Raw genomic sequence first — 22,795 nt, forward strand, 5'->3', positions numbered from 1 at the left:
TACCTTCTTACCAAACCTGTCAGTTTCTGCACCAGTCAGCACAAAGACAGTCCAACTCCTGCCTCAGAGCTTCGACTCTTTTCACAACATAAGTCACTCTGAGTTTTTCTCTGTTGGTTAAAAGAAAGTGATCGTTTCAGTCTTAAAATTCAGCCCCTCAGCTCTTATTTTTTTTTTTTGTCTTCTGAATGTGCTGAATAATGCAGACCTGCTTGTGCATTCAGGTTTGCTCAGCCACCATCAAACATTTTAAAAATTTCCTGCATGTGCTTTCTCGTCTTGTTATTTGACAGCAGCTGTATCTGTAGTGAGCCTTGTGCCTACACAGAAGGCTGTTTGGAGGTACTTGTTCTACACTGGATTTAATCTTTTTATCCTCTGAATAACTAGCCAGAACATCCATTGAAAGCATTTTAATGGTTACTTCTGAAATACAGTATCTGGAAGAAATAAAAGGTGACTTTTTGGGGAAAATTACTTCTCCCAGTCACCTCAGTAGAAACCATTGTCCTTCACTGAGTGTTGTTCTGAACATCTTTTTTAAGTCACAGATGTTGAATCTAATTCTTAATAAAGGTGTCAAGTTTTCATAGCTTTTGTTGGGAGATGTTAGAAGTGAGAAAAATATTTTAGATACTGTTGTTACAAAAATAAAAAGCCACACATGACTTTTCAGTTATATTCATTGAATCAGTGCAACATATAGGAGTACAGTTTTTTCTTCCCAGAACTGATAAACTTAATTCTCATCATTAGGTGGGTGGATTTCTTATGACTCAGGCACAGCATGATGATGTCTCTGAGGAAGTGCTGCTGTATTTTACCTTCATTACAATTAATCATGTATTAATTATTATTTGCTTTGCTATTTTTAGGCTACCAAGGACTACATTGGTATGGCTGTGAAAGATGGTTACCTTACTTGTGTTTATAACCTGGGAGGTGGTGATGGAGAAGTGAGAGTGCAGTCATTGGTGACTCAAAGCAAAACTGAAGAAGCTGTTATGGATCAAGTTACATTTGAAAGGTATAAGACCCACAGCATACAACCATCTTCTTGAAAACCTGCTAATAACATCTTTTTTTAGTGTGATGTGATATTCTGCCTGTGTGTTTTGGTTTTAGGATTTACCAGTATGCAAAGCTGAAGTACATCAAAGCAGCAACATCAATTTCTCCAGATTCTGAAAGCCCTAGAAGTGCAAGCAGTGGAGACAGTGACATGCTCCTCAATCTTGATGCCAGCAGTGTTGTCTTTTATGTTGGAGGATACCCACCAGATTTTAGGGTACAGTGTTTCCTAGAGTTTTAAAGAAATTTTGTGTTAATCATTTCTTTTTTCTTACAAGTAAAGATTGGAACTAGCAGTCTTTCAAAAGCATATGTAAAAATTTATCTATGTCAATAGCAATAGGTAAGATGCAAGGAGATGCTACTTCCTACAGAATCTTCCTGGCTTGTAGCATGCTAGAGCTCAAAGAAGGGAGCATGATTGATATTTCACTCGCCAAGGAGAGTATGAAACCTGTCCAGCCCTGCTAAATACTGCTCCAAATCCATATGACTCTACTTTAAGTTGTGCTGCAGTACACCTAGGGTCGTATCAGATGGTTTGGGTATTACATACAAGCACATTGTATCTTTTTTTACATATTTAGAATATCGTATTTTGCAACTTAATAATATTTGCAGTAAGTCTTAGCAGTTAGATAGCAATGTAAAATTTTGTTAGCTAATTTTGATGAAATGGTTTTAACTGTTTTGCAGCCACCACGTAATCTCAACTATCCTCATTATGAAGGCTGCATTGAATTAAACAGCCTCAATGAGCGCATTATCAGCCTTTACAACTTCAAGAGGACTTTTAATCTCAACACCACTGAAGTGCAACCCTGCAGAAGGTATGATATGAACACAGAAGTGTTTCACAGTTCTGTGATTTTATCGTTATGAATTCTTGTCTTTTCACATCCAGAAGAATAACCACTGTAGCTAAAGTGGTGGTTTTTTTCTAACTCTTGGTCATTATTAAATTTCTTAGAGAAAATCCTCAATAATGACACGATTCACATCTGTGGCAATCTCATTCTGTTTAAGTGTTATAAAATCCAGACACAATTTGTAGACTAATGTGTTCCTCTACTTTATAAAGTAAATATTACATTAAGTTCAAAAAAGTAAGTCAATCATGATTTACTCTCTAAAGACCATTTGTGAATCTGATAAAAGCCAGTGGAAGGTTTTCTCTCTACTTGGGTTAGGTCAGAATTTGGCCTCATACCAAATGCTTTAGCTGTTTTAAAATTATAATGGCAGTAAGTCCACGTAGTAGAAGGTTTTGCTGTCGTATATTCACACCTGAGACATTGAATTATTACAGGTATAAGGAGGAGACTGACCAAAGCTATTTTGAGGGCACTGGTTATGCCAGTGTCACAGCAGCAGAAAGAATTGCCCAACGAGTACGGTACGAGCAGACAATTGAGACGACTGCAGATGAAGGCATTGTGTTTTTTGCAGCAAATGGGGTAATGTGTGGAATTCTTCTGTCTGTTTTGTAGTGGAAGAACATCTTAAAAATCTTGCTTATTAAAGAACATGTTACATACAGTAATAACTGTAAGAAATGTCCTACAAGTGTTACTTTCATCTGTGTGGAAAATTAATAGATTCTGTTGTATGTTTAATGTCATATGGTTTAGTCTTAGGTAGTTGTGCAAGAAACAGGGAGTTATGCATCCCTTCCGGCTTGAGATATTCAATGATTCTACAATGGTTGCTGAATACTCACTTTGTCAAGGCTGAGTAAAAAATGATTCCAAGAATCTCCTCCATTAGGCCATGCAGAGAATTCAGAACTGAGGGTAAGAAAGGAGGAATGTAATTGGTATCAAACCGACATTGGAATATTGAAATCCTCCGAAATTGGAAGTACACTCTTCCCGAATCTACATGTATGTGGAAACAGTAAGAAAGAACATAGGAAGTGACATGTTGACTCACACCCGTAAAGATGCTCATAACCACAGTGCTGCTACTTATGTAGTAATCTTGTAGGCATATTTGCAATCACTGGGACATATTCTGAATAATTTTTCAATGACGTAAAAAGTCAGAAGGCATTTGAAAGGACACAAAGTCCTTTAGATATTTGGAGAATACTTGCAGCTGATACCAGATTTGTTTATAATAGTTTAAAGTAATTATGATTAATTAGTATAAGTTTTAGGCCTTGTGTTATCCTTTCCCAAAAAGCTTTCTTGAAGCAACTAGATAGCTTCATTAAAATTATTCATGACAGTGAAATATGCATCTGAAATTGTGGCAGTTTAATTGTGTTGGTGTTTATTTATTTTACTTTTTTTTAATTGCAGGATAAGTTCATCAGTGTGCTTATTAAAAATGGTCATACAGTTTTTAGATACAAACTTGACTCTGAAACTCCAAAAGAAATAGAAGCCAAAAAAACTGTAAATGATGGAACATATCAACAAGTATGTAATTTTAAAGAATCAAGGGATCATTATTTGTAAAAATAGACATTAATTGAAACTGTCCTGTTGTAAAGTTCAGTTGTGGAGTTTTCCTTTTGTGTGAGGAAATCAAGTCACTGGGGACCAGTTTGAAGATATGAAAATTAATCTTTCTCTTGTCCTGCTTTAATGTGAATAGTTCAGTTTTAACAGTGAAACCACCAAAGAAAAAAATTTAGTCAGAGCAATGCTTTACCTAAAGATGGCTGTGCAAAATTGCAATTCTTTGCATTAATTTCATACTTAGATTAGTGGTTTCACCACCCAAGGGTTTATTTCTTCAGGGTGGGCTGATCTTTATAAGAGATTACTCTTTTGCCTTCTTTGTTGTTGCTTGTCCCCTTAGCTTTAGTTCAGCTCTTTTGTAGCAGTACCAGAGTGAAATCATAAAGATATTGTAAAAGATCTTTGATTTCCTTGTTAGTTAGTTCTCCCTTTTCCCCTTAATATATTTACAGCTAAATAGTGTAAATTGCAGGGTCTGCTGCAGGAAATCTTTATGCTCTATTGGGTCAAGTTACCTTCAGCCAGCTGACTGACTTAGTTTTTCTTCAGGCAGCAGCTTCTGAATCTTCAGCTGCAAAGACAGTATCTGAATCTTAGGTGAGGTATGTTTTTAGAGCAATCTTTCAGATGAAAATAAAACCTTGCCTTGTATGTAGATAGTTGAACATTTTCCTTATCTTGACTACATGCCCAAGGTTTGCAAAGTACCTTTGAACTACTGCAGTTATCCTTGATTTAAGTCACTAGTAAACAAGAGGAAGAGGAAAAAACATCACTGTGTTCAGCTCTGTGGGGTTACTTTTAATCAGGTAAATGATTTTTGTTTCTGCCAAGTGAAGTGGTTCTCATTATTCATCTATTTCAGATTAATGTGGTGCTTGACCGAAGAAACAAAGTTGTGTACGTCAGTCCTGACATTAAAGCCAACGTACATGTCTTCAATTTCACTGAGTACTACCTAGGTGGAGTTCCATCATTTCTACGGGAACAGTGAGTACCTATAGAAAGACTGTAATATACAAGCTTTTTAGGGAAACTCCATCTAAACTCTTTCCTTACACAATTTCTTTCATGCTCATATCAACTATCTAAAGTGACATTAAAAATTCAAGTGAATAATACATAATCATAATCTGTGATTTTTGGCTAATGATGAGATCTTTGTTGGAGCTCATCCTAAAGATGGGGTTTGATCAGCATGAGTATGTGTACACAAGAAAGATTGCTCTCGTTCTCTTTTTCTGTTTCTTATATTGTCAGCATTTATAGGTAACTGTGGTGTGGTGTCTGCTTTGAAATGCCAGGCTACTGAACTCTTTTTTCCTTCCCCTCCCTGAAACCAGCTTTAATATATCCACACCTCCATTCCGGGGCTGCATGAAGAATGTGAAAAACCCAAGCACTGCATCTGTTGTTTTTGATAAGACTTTTGGTGTCAGCAAGAAATGCTCAGATGACTGGAAGGTAACTAATACATTTCCTCAAAAACTTGTGCTGGAGTTCACAGACTCTGATTTGTCTATAAATCCTGGACCATTATGTTTTGCTTAGGTAAAAATTTTTATTTGGTTAACATGTGATGACAGCAAAAGAACCTGGACTGGGTGTGAAGAAATAAAAAGAGACACCAGCCCTATTGTGATATCTTGTTACAGCACATAGTCCACCCACTTATTAATAGCGTTTACAATTATGTATTCGTATTTACCTTGTAAGCTTGTTGGCTTCCAGTTGCTCTTATTATTTAGGCTGGAATACTTAATACTACTCTGTATCTTTCCTCCTGCCAAGGCGTTTATGCTTGTTAAATGACCTCTCAGCCTTTTTTCTTAAAAAATCTAAACAGACTACTTCCATCAAAGTCTCTTATTCAAGTCTCCACTCATCTTATTGTGTTCTAATTGTTTTCTGTGCATCCTTGAGTTTTGCTACATTCTTTTTAAAATGGGGCAACATGACATTTCAGTGGTGGCTTAATTAGTGCTGCATGAAAAGATGAAAACTATCCTGCTTCTACTTATTGCTGCTTACATGGTGCATGATCTCATTTGCCATTTTTACTACAGTATTGCACTGAAAGTTTGTGCTTATTTTCTTTTACTTGTGGCAGCTAAACCTTTCACAGAGTGATTTCTTCACAGACTATCTTTGCAGAGAATTTAATCTTCATTCTCTGCATCTGTAAAACTTCTCATGTATTAGAAAGTGTCCTATGACTCAGGCAGTTTCAGTTATGTAGCTCATCTGCACAGCTTCATAGTTATGAAGCTACTCAGTTTTGTGTCCCCTAATATGAAAACTTTCAAAGCCACAATAGCTAGAGACGAACAGCTCATTATTCTCAGCAAGCCTCCTCTCTCTTTTTAGAGTTTCTCAGACCATAGTTAATGCTGGAGAAGCCAACTCTGACAGTCTGTTCTGTACTGAAATAATGGCTTTTGAGGTTTGCCTTGTGCTTGGTTTTGACTGGAGCTGATCACAATTATGTTGAGTGGGGCAGCTGTTGTCTCGTATTGGCATTTCTTCTGATTAAAAGGAAAATCACTGAAATAACTCTTTTCTCTCTTTCAGCTTGTCAGATCTGCAGCTTTCTCCAAGGATGGAACACTGAGCTTGAGTGCAACAGATTTCCCATTTCCCCAGGATTTTCAAGTTGGCTTTGGCTTTCAGACCACAACTTCAACTGGAACACTCTTAAATTACAATCTACAGGTATGAAACACATTCAACTTAGCATATGTGATGGGTTTAATCTCTGAATCAGTCATTTCAGTTTGTGTCGTAACTCTCATGCAAATTCCTGTATTTTAAGGCAAGAAATGCCTTTTTTGAGAGTGACATCTTGCATGTCATAGGCCAGAGAAATGCATTCTGGCAATTTCTTCACATAGCCAACAAGTAATGCAATGAGTGACTAAACTTTGGACTGGAGCCTTCTGCATAGTAGCTCACGTACCTGACACCACCATCCCAGTAAGAAAATGGTTGCTTAATTGGCTGGAAATTTTCTCAAGGAAGAATGACACTCTTACCACACAGAAATGTTACCCATGTCCAAATAGGCAGAGGAAAGGGATTGGTTCTGGCTATGATCCATCAGAAAGCAGGGAAGTTTAAGTAGAACCCTATTCTGGCTGGCTGGAGGAGCTAAGAAGTGAGTGCACACCAGGCATTTGAGAAGTGGAGAACTGACTCCTCTGCTTTTTGTAAAATAAACAAGTATTTAAAGTAATTGTTTGCTGTTCAGAGTGCAGGGGTATTTTAAAATGGAAGCTATGCTCATCATGCAGAACTTGGTACACATCTGGTATTAGATGACTGAGAGATGCAGTTCTAGTGTGAGAAAATTTGTTGCCTACTGCACCCGCTGAGAACTGTATTAATGGCAGTAGCAAAAACTAAAGGCACTTACATTTATTTAGCTGATCATTTTGTGGGGTTCTTTTGTAGCCTGATGTTCTTTCCATCTTTCTGAGTCCTGGATCTGTAACTGCAAAGATCCGAGATATGGAAATTAAACTGGAAAAGAAATACGAAGATGGGTCAATGCATTATGTGACATTAATGAAAACGGAAAACAGGTGAGTCCAGTTCTTCATCTAGTTCTTATATGTTGTGGTTGAAGAAAGGAAATTCAAATTTTCTGGGACTAATTCTTTGGATAAATAGCTTACAACGGTCTCTTCTTGCAGAGGATACCTAAATAATGAAGGGAAAGGAGGTTTTTGTTCTATAAATGGGATGGCATTTGTGATATTTCAGCTGTACCATACTATGCATTTCTTTTGTAAGTTGTATGAGTTTCGACTGCTTGTCTAGCTGGAGCTTTGTAGTCTTTGGAGCTCTTCCCCTTGCCATAACCTTCATGTGTGTCCCTGTAACACAGGTGGTTAAAGGACCAGGGAAGACGCAAATGCTGTGTCTGTTTTTTCAATAATTATCTGTTATGCAGATATTAGATATTAGAAGAGACAATTTACTGAAAAGCTCCTAAATCATACTGATTGCTGTGGAATGCATGAAAGTACATAAGTGTTAGTTGAAGTGAAAAGTTTGAATGGTTAGCTGTAACTTTGGGTGATTATAACTTAGTATTGTCTGTTTCATTTTGACACAAAGAATTAAATCAAGTCTCATTATCATGTTGATAATGAGAGCTTTTTAATGAATTTCAATTACACCATGATTTTGCTGTAGGACTGAAGTATGAACTTCAACTCTTGCTCATTATCTAATATGGAAAAGCAGAGCAATTTCACAGCAGTCAGTAAGCACATACTGAAAAAGTCCCAGAAGTAAGCTAATGAAGCTCTAGCATAATCACAGTGTAATAAGGAAACACATCTGTCAAATGGTTCTTATATATATACATATATTATTTCATTTCCTAACCATTTCTTTATATGTCATACTTATTTTCATTCACTTTTTTCAGAGTACATCTGATGGTTGATGATGAGTCAAAAGCAGTTGGCTCTCCCAGGTCATCAAGCTCACAGCAATCAAACAGACCTATAAAATTTGGTGGAGATAACTTTGAAGGTTGCATCTCAAACATCTTTATTAAAAGGTATGTGGCCTATAAAGAATTACATTTAATGAATTTTGATCTGTTTTCCTTCTTTAATCATATTAAAATTACATTTTGCTAAAATGTTTTTCTTCTATGTGTGTGAAAAACCTTCATGAATGCATAACTTTGCTGACTTCAAATACTCTTTCATTCAGGTATATAATACAGGGGATCCAGTTATAATGAAATCTACTGCTCAGATGTAAAGGAATTTGTCTGAATCATACTTGTTTAGTAGTCTGTTAGCCAAAGAGTGAACTCTGCAGAGTGAATTGGATATGTCCCAAAAAGGCATCCAGAAAGATTTGCTAGATTGTATTGTTATAGTTCCCCAGGGAACAAAGTAGTGAAAGGAGCAAAGCTGGCAGAACCAAAACAGTTACACAAACAAGTGAGACCATATGTGTAGAAATCATCTGCCTGATTTAGGCTGTCTCTTTTTTTTATGTGTTTATCTGATTATTAGAGACATATTACAGGCAACATTTTGGAGAAAATACATGCATGAAGATGTTTCTAGAAGACAAACATTCTATGCATCCTAAGTCAAGTCCCAGTTGGGCTTTGTGTTAGCCAAGTTTTGATGAGTATTTATACATGTGGAGAGTTTTCAAAAAAAAAAAGTGTATTTTGATTGGTTTCTCATAGAACCACAGAATGGGATGGGCTGGAAGGCACCTTTCAAGATCCTCCAGTTTTAGCCCCCTGCAATGTGCAGGGACACCTTCCACTAGACCAGGCTGCTCAGATTATGTTTTCATTTAAAGCACTACAAGGCAACGAAATTAAGCCAAGATGATGCCTTTTCTTTTATATACCTTTTATGTATCCTCAGTACTCCTAGCATGCATACTTGTAATTCCTTAAATCTGGTAACTCAGCATAGTCCTAGTAGTCTGTTAAGCCAGGAGACCAAACATCCTAGAGGCCTTGTAATAGGAGGCTAGGAAGCCCTACACTATCTTGGGAAACCAAGAACATATCCTGGGAACTAGGATTCTGCCCATCCAGGGAGGGAATTCCTTGGATGGAGGAATATCACACTATTCATCCAAGCCTTCCATTGAGGCATCCTTGTTAGCTATGCTAATCTGTAAGCTCTATAAAATTGTACACACAATCTATCATGTGTGTGCATTTGGGTGCATCCCACCTTGGTAAAACAAGCATCCCACCTTGTTTTGATCCTTATTAAAACACTGAGGTAAAAACCCCTTATCCCTTAGTCGTATCTGGCTCTCAATTTTTTAAAGATCAGGAAAAGGCATTCAGAAATAACCTATATATTAAACTTCCCATCAGAAAACAAATTTGGAAAGTTTTTCTGCCAAAATAAATGAAGAATTAATGCTGTAGCTGGTCTGATGGAGTGAATGGAGAATGACCATCATTAAAGAAGTTCAGGTTCTACTCCCAAATCTACCACTCTTCTCATAGAAAACCACAAGCAAGGAGCTTTGTAGCTTTTTTGTAGTTGTAAAATTTGTTGTAATTTACTGATTAGAGATGCTTTGTACAACTTAGAACATTATATTATTACTTAATATTATTCTTTATACACAGGGTAAATTGGCTTTGACAGTCTTTTTGATGATTTGGTTATAATATTAGAGCTACATATGAAGTTGTGATGGGCTTTGTCCCTTGACAAAACTCATTAGAACATCTTACTTAATGAGAGAGTGAAGCAGAACCTGATGATGTTCTATTTCCTTGATTTGAAACTGGTTATGTATAATTACCAATCAAAATTTTGTAGTCTTATTCAGAAATCTTAATCAAGGCTGCTGTCATTTTTTCTCTTTTTTCAAGGACCATGTATGTTTGTGTTTTTTAAACAGCTTTTAGAAAAAAAAAAAAAAAACACCCAAAACAAAACAAACAAAAAAACCCACCAAACCAACCACTCTTCTTTCTTTAGAAAAGGTGAGAACAAAACATCAGTTTTTCTATGGGAAAAAGAAATTAGCAGAACCAGGGAAAATATTTTACAGCATTGAATGTACATTTTTCGTTGAAAAATAAGATTTGGAACTTTACTGTCTTGTCACCGGGAAATATATTTTGTGCAGACCATGGTTTTACAATACGTTTGTTGTTGATTACACTAAAGAAAAGGAATGCTGAGTCACAGCACTTACTGCTTTCATCACAACAGGGCAGGTCAGCTCCCTGAGGTTCAAAATCTTGTTGCTAATACTGGCAAAACTGGTGTATCCCTTGGAGCTTGCCAGGAATATGAAAACCTTGAACCAATGCTGCTGCAGGAATTTAAAAATCCTCTCAGGTTTAAGATGCTCAAGGTATGCTTATTGTTACTGTCATCTTTACTCTGTATTGATGCTCAGGCTTTATCTGCACAGCCATCATTTCTGGAACTGAGATTCAGATGTTCTTCCTTTCTTTCCATTTCACATCTGAAGCAAGTTCTCCCTGTGCTGGAGTTTCATGCTAAATCCCTACCTGTCTGGAATGAAAACAGCTTTTCTGTCTTTTAGGGAAGGCTGTTGACTGCCTTGGGTGGGAGCTCTTAAAAGTGTTGATTAAAATGTTTCTATTTATGTGCACATATAGTAAATGCTTCAATTCTGTCTTGTGTGCACAGAATGAAAAATACCTTGATTATTTGAAAGCTACTAAGGTGCAAAACCACACTATGCCAGCTCCGTTACATGACAGCAGTGAAGCGTATCTTCTTGGAAGCATCCCCAACAGTTTCATATCCTACATGTTTTCTCCATTGTTATCTACAGACAGGTAATAAAAATATTCTCTGTTCTCCTCATACTTGAATTGTCAAAGCTGCTTGACTCTTTGGGTGCTGAGTGTAAGGATTTTCTTCTTGCTTATGTCTTGGGCCATAACAAAAGGTGTTTCTAAAAGTTCAGGCTTTTTTTTTTTTTTTTTTTCTGTGCAAACATTTACCTAAACTGAGTAGATTGGCTGGGATGTGGTGGACAGTTATGGTGCATGTTAATGCCAGTTCCTAAGCCTGAAAGTATCAAGTTTCATTCACATTCAAAATGTAGTGTATAATGCCATGATTACACCCAAATGTTATTCTGCATTTCACAAATGGAGTTTCACTGGAGAACAGAAAAGATAAAACATCTAACAAAATAGACCTATACTGGAATATGCTTACTTTCCACTGCAGGTTACATTTTTCTATAGATGTACGGACTCGATCATCAAGAGGATTAATAGTTTTCATGGAGCAAAGCTCTGAGGACTCCTACATGGCTCTCCACATTTCAAAAGGACGTTTTGTCTTTTCACTTGGCTCTGGAGAAAAACAAATCAAAGTCAAAACCAGCATTAAATACAATGATGGGCAATGGCACACTGTAAGTAGTATGGAACCACAGTGATAGCATAACTAGCATTCAGCAGGCACGGCCTATTACACTTTCTAGAGAGTAAAATCTCAGTTTTCGTCATTGGAAATTAATTCCTATGCCTGAAAGTTCATGTGGTTGACAGGTCTCTGAGAGATCTTACTGAGACTGATGGTCCCAGGATGTTATTTACAGTTTAAATATTTCAACAACGCGGTGTTTAATTTAAAGACAGAGAAAATCTGCAGTGGCTTTTGTTGGCTTTTGGGGGTTTTATTCTGTTATATTTGCCTCCTGGAAAGGTGGTCTTCAGCACAGATGGGAAGAGCGCCCGCCTTGTCATTGATGGTCTAAGGGCCCAGCACAGGAAATTGGCAACAAATTCTGCCATCAGCATTAAGCCACCAGTCTACGTGGGAGGGCTGCCACCACTGAAGAAACAGGTAAATCATTGAAATATCCACACACACTCCCTATGCTGCAGTAATTATATGGGAAAGTCTTTCATATGTAAGACTTCATGCTGAAAAGCTTTGGATGGGATTTCCAAGGACCGCATGAGCACCATCTATGACTGGTCTTTGTAGTGGTTCATTACAGATCTTTTTCCCCACCCATTCACACAGCCTTCACCTGGACCTGTATTTTTAATATGTTGCTGAGACACTGATGCAACCCTGTACTCTTTTCATTTTTATTCCTTAAAAATAAAGAAGGCCAAAGTCACATTTTTAATTCCAGGAGCATTATCTTTCTGCAGAACATGGACTAAGTGGACTTAAGCAATAATCAGTAGAGAAGCAAAACAATCATTCTCATTAAGGAATTATGGATGTAGAACTGGATTTTAATCTGAAATATGTGTGGTTTCCATTTTAAAAAGGTGATAGTTAATGATCCAGGGTATTTTATAAAATCAGATTTAAATAAACAGGCTTCGGAAGGGAAGGGCTGCATTACTCTTGCATTGTCTTTTTGACACATGATTGGGAAGTATCTGTTTTACGAGTAGGAGTCATGTTAATTCAAAATCAACTCTTATCGGGTTTCAAGCACTTTTGGAATTTTGGAATACCTTTTCACTGCATCAAAGATGGGTGTTAGGTGCCTTTAGTGCCAGCTGGCTTTCTCTAGTCCAAAAGAACCAATGTTTAGTATTATTACTAAAAAAAAAAGCCATAATGCTTCAGTATTCATGTTTTGAAATATGCTTTCAGAATATACCAATGAAGAGTTTCAAGGGTTGCCTGAGGAATTTTAAGGTGAATGGAAAAGTCATGAATGCACCTCAACAAAAAAATGGCGTACTTCCATGCCTGGATTTTCCCATGGACACAGGAGTTTACTTCTTTAATGAAGGAGGATATATCACCGTTGGTAAGCTGTGTAGAGATTATGGTATATGGAATTATGTCTGAAGCATGTAGGTGTATTTGTTACTTGGTTTTATGTGGTTTTCCAATTGTCTCCACCTATGATCATTCCTCTCCACTCTCCCCACTGTTTAATCCTCCACAGGTAATTTGCTGATGGGATTGGATTTCAGGATTGTATTTACCATTCGACCGAGGAGTTCAACAGGTGTACTCCTCCATGCTGGAAGCAAGCAAGACCACTACTTGACTGTTTACATGAAGGGAGGAAAGGTGGGTACAGACTGTTCCCATTCCAGCTGCATTGCCCTCATTCAGCAGGGGCAATTCTGGCCTTCCCCTGTTGCTCCTGTTCTTTGTCACAGTATCTTAACAGATAACTTCTTTACAGGTCATTGCTGCTGGAAATAGTGATGCTGGAGAATTCCAGGCATCAGTCACACCTAAGAAACCTCTGTCTGATGGACAGTGGCATACCATTGCAGGTACATTGTACATACCATTTCTTCTGAAGCTTTGAAGGGATGGTGGGCACAGGGCACTGCAGCTCCAAATTTTTATTAATAATTTTATTTCTGTTTAGTCTGAGAATACTCTTTAGAGCAATGTGTCTTGTGTTAATGAAAGACTTTACATAAATTTTTTGGTAGGCTCTGTTAGGCCCCAGATGACCTAGGTTTGTCTGTCTGACTGTGAATTAAAATAAAATCTGTTTCTTTTGTGCCCTTAATTTCAAGCAAGATGCTATTTAAAAATAGTGCCATATCTAGCTGATTCTTTAATAGGGTTGAGAAGGAGGTCTCATTTACTTCCTTCTTTGCAGTCTCTCAGAAGAAGAACACAGTGTGGCTAGAGGTGGGCACACAGAGTAACTATACCACTGAACTTCAACCCTCTCTTCCTAAACGTGTGTACCAGCCACTCTACTTCGGCAAAATTCCAGGTAATATTATTGCTTCTTATTTTTTCACGTTCTTTCCTTTCCAAAACAAAGGTCGCATTCATGTACTCCTATATCATATCTCCTACTTTGAAAGCCTTGCCATAATTAATGTTCTTTAAAGTCATTCTTATTAACTTGGTCTTTCCACCTTTTTTTTTGTAGCAAATTTGGACACCCCGTGGCTTCCAGTTGAAGACCCATTTTTTGGCTGTCTTTGGAATATCACCATCAATGACAAACATGTCTCCACCAGGAGAATTTCAGAGGTTCACGGTGCAGTGAACTTGCACGGGTGCCCAGAGAAGTAACTGTGCTGTTACAGTTGTCATGCACACATCGGGGCTGTGTCTGCTGAAGAACTGCATGGATTCCCCTTTGCTGGTCAGCATCAGGCTGCTTGTTCTGAACCGCCGGTGAGCAAATGCATCCTCTGGATGTGGACTGTGCCAAAGCAAACGAAAAGGATTTGCTTTGACAAACTCCCTTTTGAATGTTATTGATTTCTGAGGTAATCCGTTGTGCCTTTTGAGATATATGCAGAAAATATAATTGCATATACCCTACTGGGCCAAATTCTGCTCTCACCCACAACACCAGAGACTTTAGCAACTCCAGTGTCTTAATTTTTGGAAATTTGCCTTAATGTTGGCCATCTTGAGAGCAAGTTTGATCCGTTAATATAAAGAATTTTATAAAAATATAAATTTCTTTGGATTGTTGCTTATACAGATATGTACATTGATGTTGAAAGTAATAATAATAATATAAATGGAGTTTGAAGCACTTTAAGGAGTGAAACTCTGGGGGTTTGTTACAAAGTTAGGAATTGTGGGACCAATAAATGCAGTATGTTCCTAAAACCTTTGATTTGCTTGTTTGGTTGTTTTAACCTGGTGGGTTTTTAAAGTACTTTTTAGAAGCTTCTAAGTCCTGCTTGCTTTCTGCAAATATTTCTGTAGGTTTAAGATGCTGATTTGCCCAGATAAGCAGGTATCCATCATCTCTGCATCTCTGCTCATCACAACTTGATTATCTAAAAATCTCAAAAAGAGGGTCATATTTTTTTGCAATCTTCATAGCCAGAGAGTCTTTTCCATAGGCAATTTTTTCCTAATGAAATGAAGAAAAGTTTTATCAAGAATAGCAGCTGCATCTGCTACAACTGTGTACTATGAATGACTAACCCAGCAAAACTGTTTTCTTCAACATCCAAATGTTTGTTTTGTACCTGGTTGTGACCCACAGTGGAGGGCAGGGAACCTACTGAGTAGAGGGCTGGACTGTATAGGCTTCACATGGCTTCTTTTTCCACTGTCATCCAGAATCAGCATTTTGATAACGTTTCTTTTATCCCCAATGCCCTAATGCCAACTCTCTTTTGCAAAATGAAAAAATGAAAAAAATGTAAAAAGCTTTCTAAGACTGGTCCTCAGTGTAGGGAGGCATGCAGACAAATTCTCCTTCACTACTTATGCTTCCACTTTCCACTTCTTTCTTCTCAATGTACAGCAGCATGTCCTCAGTGTGTTTGAAATGAGGTGCAAGCTGCACTAATAGAAGCAGATGCCAGATGGACAGCCCTTATGGCTTTGGTCATTAATCCCTTGTATTTTGCAGGTTTGCAGGGTGGCAAAAGTGTCAGAAAGCTGTTCACCCCAAATCTTGTGTTGCTTTCTCTTTTATGGCAACTCTTTCACTGGCAAATCAGGTGGAGGTTTCTGAATTGTAAAGCCAGGTTTGGTGGGAGTGAGATGCATGCTGGGTTTGAGGGCTCAGAATGGAGCAAAGGATTGACGTGTCATGGCAGAGCCCTCTCTCTGGAGATGCTCTGCAGAAACATATTCTCCTGTACAGCAATCTGCCACATGGAACAGAAACACCCATCAGACTGGAGGTGATGAATTCAGAAATCATATCCTGTGATAGCAACAACTGAATCCTTTCTACTTATAAAAGCTCAAATACTGCTCAAATACTCAGTTGACTAAAACTGTGAAAATACTCAATTCATTTACTGGCTTGAGTTGACACTAAAAGTTTCCAGAAGGAGAAAGGAAGAACAATTAAATTTTATCATACAATTCTCTAGTAAAGTTCCCTATCTCATGCTCATCAGATGGCTCTGTGAGGCAGATTTTCCCAAATCACAAAAAAAAGCACCTTTCATTCTTCTCTTACCCCCCACTCAGTAAAACAACACAAAAAAAAAGGCAAAGATTTTTGTATCACAACCTGGAGCCAGTCCTAGATTTCAATTCCTTTCCATTTGGTTTGATTTTATCAGAAGTAGTTTTAATGCAGACAAAAAGAAATGAAAAATGTATAAAGACTTGAGTAAATGTAAGATATCGATCAGTAAGTATTAATTCCAACACAATATTACTTGTGCACAACAAAAAAAAATAGTGAAGTCTCTGTGGTTTTAAGGTTCTTTGTGATTGTTTGGATTTTTTTCCCCACAATTTTTGTTCACTTATATTGCTTCCACAGAGTTAGGCTGTCATCCATTGTTGAGACAATGAATAAAAGCCAACTAGAGTTTCAGGTTCTGTACTTTCACATAGGTAAATCTTTATCAGGCTGAGGAACACTTAGTAAAAAGCTTTTTCACAGAATATTTTGAGTTGGAAGGAACCCTCAAAGATCATCAAGTCCAGTGGATGAGCTTTACATAAAGAAAGAAGTTGTCCTGTTTCAATCAATCAAGAATTTTAATTTTTGAAGAAATCCACCTGGGCACTGTATTTTGGGGTTTTTTAATTGTTAGAAATAGTAGTTCCAAGACTTTCATTGTCGGTGTTGCCATTTGACAATAACTTACATGAATTATTTGATTATTTGCCTCTTTTGGCTGTCGCATTTCAGGTGTGCCCCCAAAACTAGCAATTCCCATGGTAGAATAAAATACACAGGAGATGCCTTCCCTGTAACGTTTTATTCTATAGTCTAATCAAATATCATGTTCAGTACACTAAGAATGCATGGCTAAAAAACACACACTCTTTACAGCATGTTAGAGTTCTTCTGAATCCCAAAGCAATTACAGAAGGAGAGCAGAAGATTTCCACTCTAAAGTAAACCACATCGGTATTGTTAGCATCAAATCTCTCTCTTGTCCATATAAGTATCAAGGGCAAAGGGTTCTCATCCAGTTAATTTGGATTAGATTTAATAGGATCATGTTATCTGAGGTGGATGACACCAAGGTCTGTGAGTTTCCATTTATTATAACTACTAACCACAGCCAGATTATTGGCAGCTGAAAGACAGAAAGCCTAACACTGAGAACTGAGCACAAATAAAATGAAATAGATCACAGAGCACTGTAGAAGGAAATACACATTCATGGTAGAAAAAAAAGCATGTATATATATATAAAAAAGGGAAACATACTGCCTTTTCCCTGCTTATGAGTGACTGTAACTTAAGTTTCTAATAACAAAAGCTTCCAATTAAAACTTTACCAGTCTTTCTGTGTCTGAGCTTAAGGGTCTATGGTTTTGTTGCTGTGGAGCTTTCATTTAAAACACTGAGCCATTGACCTTTTTCACTGTCACCAGCAATGTGAATTGGGCGAACTAACTTTCTGTGGTTTTGTAACCACTTCTTTGAGTCACTTGTGAGCCAATTCCTTTTAGCTTTCCATCCTCTTTGCCTCTCCATAAGTCCTTCACGGGTATTTTTCATACATGGTATTTCTTAATTGTTTGGGGTGTTTTCTCCCCTCTCCTTTCTTTCTGCCCTTCATGAAATAGCCTTGATAATGCAGTCTTAGTGAAAACACTATAAATGCATTATGGTTTTGTAATGGACTCTTGCCATGCTTTTTGCCTCTTACCATTCTCTTTGTGGTTTCCTCATTAAAAAAAAAAACCACAAACAAAAATCTCCTGCATCTTTCTCTAATGATGTAAGGAGATTTAGGACACAACCTTCTGTAAATCTGTCTGCATTTTCTAAAAATACATTAAATGGACATCTCTGGCCAAACGGATGTTAAAGGGGATAGTGCCATAATACAATACTATAGCTTCACTGGAGGCATTAAGGCTGCAAGGCAGAAACATAAACATCCTTTGTGCAGCTGGCCCAGACATCTTAAAATTGCAAGAGGCTGGTCATCGCCTGAGCTGCAATGAAGCACCCTCTGAGTATAAAGAATTGCAAGCAAAATAACCAATGATTTTTTATGTTCTGTCAGTTTACAGACTCCTCTGTAGCAACGAAACCAAACTATGACCTGTTGGTCATATCGTACTGTGTCTCCTGCTTTGCAGCTGATAGCATAAGATCTTTTTAAACACTCCTATCATTATTTTACACCTCAGCCAGTTACTGTGTTTCCTATAAGGTAGTTCAAAATGTGAAGCACATGTGAAATGTTCCATGAGAAATAGTTTCTTTGTTAAGGTGTCACTCACTCGTTGAGAAAGATGGAACACTGCTGTATTATCACACAATAAAAAGAAAGATAGTTGGCATTATGGCCTTTTGTCTCTGTTCAGTTATATTTAAATTGAGAGCAACAACAGATTTCTCGATTGTGTGGGAGCCTACGTTTAAGATTTCTGTCACAGGAAAACTATGCACTGGTAAGAATGAATAATTGCATTCAAAGTTGTGTCAGTGACTTATAAAATAATATGTATCATGGTTTAGGAATGGTGCTTCACAGTTCAGTGCACCCACTGAGACTCTCCTAGACCACACTGACGCTCGTCTGCTCCTCCTTTCCCCTGCCCCTTCCTGGTCTGGTGGGGGAAATTGAGAATTAGGGCACAAAAGATTAAGATCATGGATTGAGAAAAGAACAATCTACTGGAAACAGCAATGAGATAAGAAAATGAACAGTAACGGTAACAATATGGATAATGAAAATATACATAGAGAGAGTGATTCATATACAGACATGCTCACCAGGAAGCCCCCAGGCAATGAACCATGGCAGACAACGCTGCCATGGTTTTTTACCCAGAAGCCCTGTCCTACCCCTGACGCCCCCCACAGAAGCAAGGAAGTCCCTTACCCCTGCTCCTGGCAATGACATGAGGTGGTATGGAATAGCTTCCTACCATGCCCCTTCGACCATGCTCTCTCAGCTACTGCAAAAAATTAACTCTGTCCTGGCCAAAACTAAGGTAATATGGAAAGGAACTGTTGGAATTTCCATTCAGAAAGAATTGTTCAGATCATTTTTGGATGCCTGAAGACATAACAAAGAAAAACATTTTAAAGGATAGAGAAATTAATAATTTTGTGTCCAGCCAGCTCTTGCTGACACAGTTTTAATTAACAGGGCTAATTATTAGTCTAATAAGCCAAAATCTATCAGCATGAGGTATTACTTAATAGATGAGTTATATAGTTGGGTAACAGCACCTACTATAAATCTTAATTCTAGATCCTGATTACTTTCTGATCAGAATTACTGTTTGTATCAACTACAAACCTAAACAACCAGTAATATGCTCAGGTACTGACTCCTCTGGTGAGGTCAAGGGCTTCAGCTAATAAAATTTACCTGAGAACAAAGTGTCAGATCAGTAATAAAGTTATAACTTCCCCTTTTCTGTACTCATTTAAATCAAAGGTAAGGACATGTCCCCGGGGCCATTAACCTAAGCAGTAAAGAAGCTAAAAACTCTCTGAGCAATTCTCCAGGGAAACACATAGGCATAATCCAAAGTTCAGTGGCTTAGTGGAAAGATTGAACTAGTTCACAGGACTTTGGTTCATAGACCTTATTAAAACATGCAGTAAATCTTACCTACTGTTTATAAAAAATGTATTCGAAGATACTGCCAAGGTTTATAGAGAATTGTTACTGCAGATTAAATCTGTTTGTTATGTAATAAAGAAGAGGACACAGTCTCTGTAAAATCTAAGATAATACATCTAATACAAATATACATAAATGGAAACTTTACACAAACACAAAGGGTACTTGCATCAGCAAGAAGAGTGGGAAGCAAGGACACTATGCCTAGGCAATGCTGGAGGAGGTCTCAAGAACGCCTGCTGTGAGCCATTCAACCTGGATGCCAAAGACCTCACTGAGGCTTGGCTCTTTCCTATGCTGCTCAAAATCAAAAGTAACTGCAGTCATCCCACTATGCCTTTACCTGGTCAAAAGGAAAGAAGACTCTTCTGGCAATTTCATTATTCCTGTATGCAGAAGAGTAGGACCAAATTGCTGACTGATCATTGTATTTAGTCAGATTCTTGTAACTTGATATTGGCATGTTAAAGGAAGGTAATGTTCCTAAAGCAGAGCCACTTAAGAGGACATGTGATCCCTGAATCTATGTATATTGCATTTATCACAAAAGATAAAACTAATCACAATGACATGTATGCTAAGCACAAATTTAATTTGAAACAGGCACCACAAAACCACTACTGGTCATTACGGTTATTTAATTAAAATGAAATGAATAGGTTAAATCTTTCAAAGACACACTGAATGCCATCAAACAGAATAAAGGCCAGGTGCCTGACTGGGATAAATCAACATTACTTTGTTATTCCTGGATTTGGGCAGATAGGAGAACAGGATCTAGTTGTGTTTGTGTAGCTTTGTGTGTTTTTAATTTTGGGGACACAATGCATAGACCCAATGAAAAGGATTTTGCTGCAAAGAGTTAAAACTGGGAATGTTAGAGTTCACTCTGTGCGAAAAAAATATAAGGGTTTTTCTATCAGTGCAAAAAAATTGCTCAAAAACAAGATACAAGCCTAGAGGATGGATAGAAAGAAAAAGATCTTATCGTTGAAGAAGAAAAGGTATGCAGGAAAAAGCAAGCCTTGGAACTGCTCAGAGAGTACTTCTGCCAAGGGAAGTGTCTACAGCAGAGAAGCTGTTAGAAACTGTGGCTAATTTGACTGGAGAATTTTAGGTTATGTGGTTACAACAAGGAGCACAGCCCCTGACCCGTTGAACCCCAGGCTCAGTACCACCCTCCTGGGCTGCTCCTGCGTGGCATCTCGAGTGCCCCAACCTATTCTCAGCCCAGGGGAATGGGGCCGAGTGCCTTCCCCAGTGCTAAGGGCAAAGACTTTTCTCATGTTTCCCCTCTTTGCTGACCAGATGCTCAGTCTGTGAGCTTACAAATCTCTGTCTGCGATAGGGAGTTTAGAAAAATGGTCAGTCGGGCCGAGTATATGACAGGAAGGAAAACATCATGAAGCTGGCACTCCTGACCCTTTTTATTTTGCTCTCTGACCCTTTTTCTTTGTGTGTTGTACTCAGTATAAGGGAAGGGAACATCTGGACTCTAGTGACAGCAACCAAATTTGCATGCATATAGCAGATAATTAAGCACGTGTCTATCTGCAGCTGCAAACAGCAATTAGTCATAGATAGCTTTGCACACCCCTTCCTGCCTATTCTTCTGTTCCCCTCAGAGGGCCCTCTCACGTGCACATCTCTGAGAGGCACTGAGTGCTGGCCTCCTTTTTATTTGTGAAGACAGTTGTGCAGCTGAGCTTAAACCCTTCAATATAACTTTGAATAGGATGAACTTCCTCTGATCTATCAATTTCCAGTAGAAACGGCTTTCTGCATAAGACATGATGCGGTGACCTAAATCAAAACATCCGTGCTTACATCCCAGTGTAGTTGAGACTATAAGCAGATTTCATTCCTCGTTCCTCCTCTTAGATGTGAGGAAACAGAGCTCTAGAGAGTCACTTCTGACTGCTGATGTTTTGTGTGGCTGACTCTTGCCTCTCTGCAGTTGCCCAAGGCAAATACTGCTTTCCCTGCTTCCTGCAGCTAGGAAGAAGTTTACATTTGCCCTACAGCCTCCACCCCAAGGCCACAAAGGGCATTTTGTAACATCTTATCCTATCAATTAAATACATTTATCCTATGCCTGTCTTTTTAGTTGTACAGTCCCCTGGCAATGAAACCACAGATAGCATTTTGTTGGCCAGGTGTCCTCAATTCTCCTGTGATAGAGTCAAATTTTCTAGAAGGTAAAATAGAAGCTACTCAGCACTGCAACTAAGAGACACAGTTTAGAGTAATTTACAAAGCAGAGCAAATTTCTAGTTTGTTGAAAACCAAAGACTGCATTGCATATTCTTAAATTTCAAGCTCTGGCATCATATCTTTTAATTTATCTGTATGCTAAAATGGAGTTCAGTAATAGGGTGGGCTTCAGCTGGGGCAGGCACAAGTTGGAGAAGAAAGGACTGGAGTGTGATCAAAGAGAACTCTGTGCCTCAAGCAGAGATTAGATTCAATGGAATGGCTTCACAATCTGGACAACAGTGATTATTCCATGTGGCTCTTTGCATTTACTCATTATATGACCCAGCGGCCTGATCAAGGCTTTTGTTGAGGTAAGAGTCTGTCTCTTAATGCTGTCTGCTGGGGAATTCCTATGCATGTTTGAAATAACATTCTTGAATATAATTTGCAACGTTTCCATTGGATTTACTTCTGTGCGTTAATAAAATGTAGGCATTCCCAGCTATAACAAATTCACACAAATTGCAGAAAGTGCTTGCATTGAGAAGTCATTTGAAAACAAAACTGCAGTTTCAGAAACTTATTAAGGCCTAGAGAGAGGCCTGTTGGAAAACAAAAGTTTGCTTCTATATAGATAGCATGAATCTCCTGTGTTTTAGTGGGCAATACCAAAGAGGTTTTTTTTGTGAATGCTGTGTAAGACCAGTGAACAAAACAGCCCTGATTGGAACCAACACACACTGTAACACTGTCACATGCATCTGCATTTCATGCATAGCTGTGCTTACAGGAGCACATTCCACCACCAAATCCAAACAAAAATGTTAAGGCTTTTACTGTTATGTTAGGTGAACTCATTCTTTTACATTTGGGAACCCACAGAAAGTTACAAAATACGTGGCCCTATTTGATTTTAAGTGAATGGAATGGCTGTGCAGACTTGGGTGCATATGAAATCAGCCAGTAGCACTGGTAATACCCACTTGACTTGAGTAAGACCCTGTAGCATTTGTGGAGCAGTGTGGTTACTCATCTCACAACTTCAGGTGGACAG

General features: G+C 38.1%; 1 protein-coding gene across 1 annotated transcript in view; it reads left to right on the top strand.

Moving 5' to 3' along the window:
* LAMA3 (laminin subunit alpha 3) overlaps positions 1-14,626 on the top strand; it is a 121,975-nt gene extending 107,349 nt beyond the window's left edge. The window contains 19 exon segments of the mRNA XM_066314476.1: positions 876-1,027; positions 1,126-1,288; positions 1,768-1,901; positions 2,381-2,528; positions 3,375-3,494; positions 4,405-4,529; positions 4,883-5,003; positions 6,111-6,251; positions 6,990-7,120; positions 7,975-8,109; positions 10,271-10,415; positions 10,718-10,869; positions 11,270-11,459; positions 11,753-11,893; positions 12,668-12,827; positions 12,969-13,096; positions 13,215-13,308; positions 13,647-13,766; positions 13,929-14,626. Of these exon segments, the coding sequence (XP_066170573.1) occupies positions 876-1,027; positions 1,126-1,288; positions 1,768-1,901; positions 2,381-2,528; positions 3,375-3,494; positions 4,405-4,529; positions 4,883-5,003; positions 6,111-6,251; positions 6,990-7,120; positions 7,975-8,109; positions 10,271-10,415; positions 10,718-10,869; positions 11,270-11,459; positions 11,753-11,893; positions 12,668-12,827; positions 12,969-13,096; positions 13,215-13,308; positions 13,647-13,766; positions 13,929-14,074 (2,646 nt within the window). The 3' untranslated portion in view covers positions 14,075-14,626.
* Positions 14,627-22,795: the final 8,169 nt, after the last annotated feature.

This window comes from Sylvia atricapilla, chromosome 1, assembly GCF_009819655.1.
Source record: "Sylvia atricapilla isolate bSylAtr1 chromosome 1, bSylAtr1.pri, whole genome shotgun sequence".
Classification (NCBI taxonomy): domain Eukaryota; kingdom Metazoa; phylum Chordata; class Aves; order Passeriformes; family Sylviidae; genus Sylvia; species Sylvia atricapilla.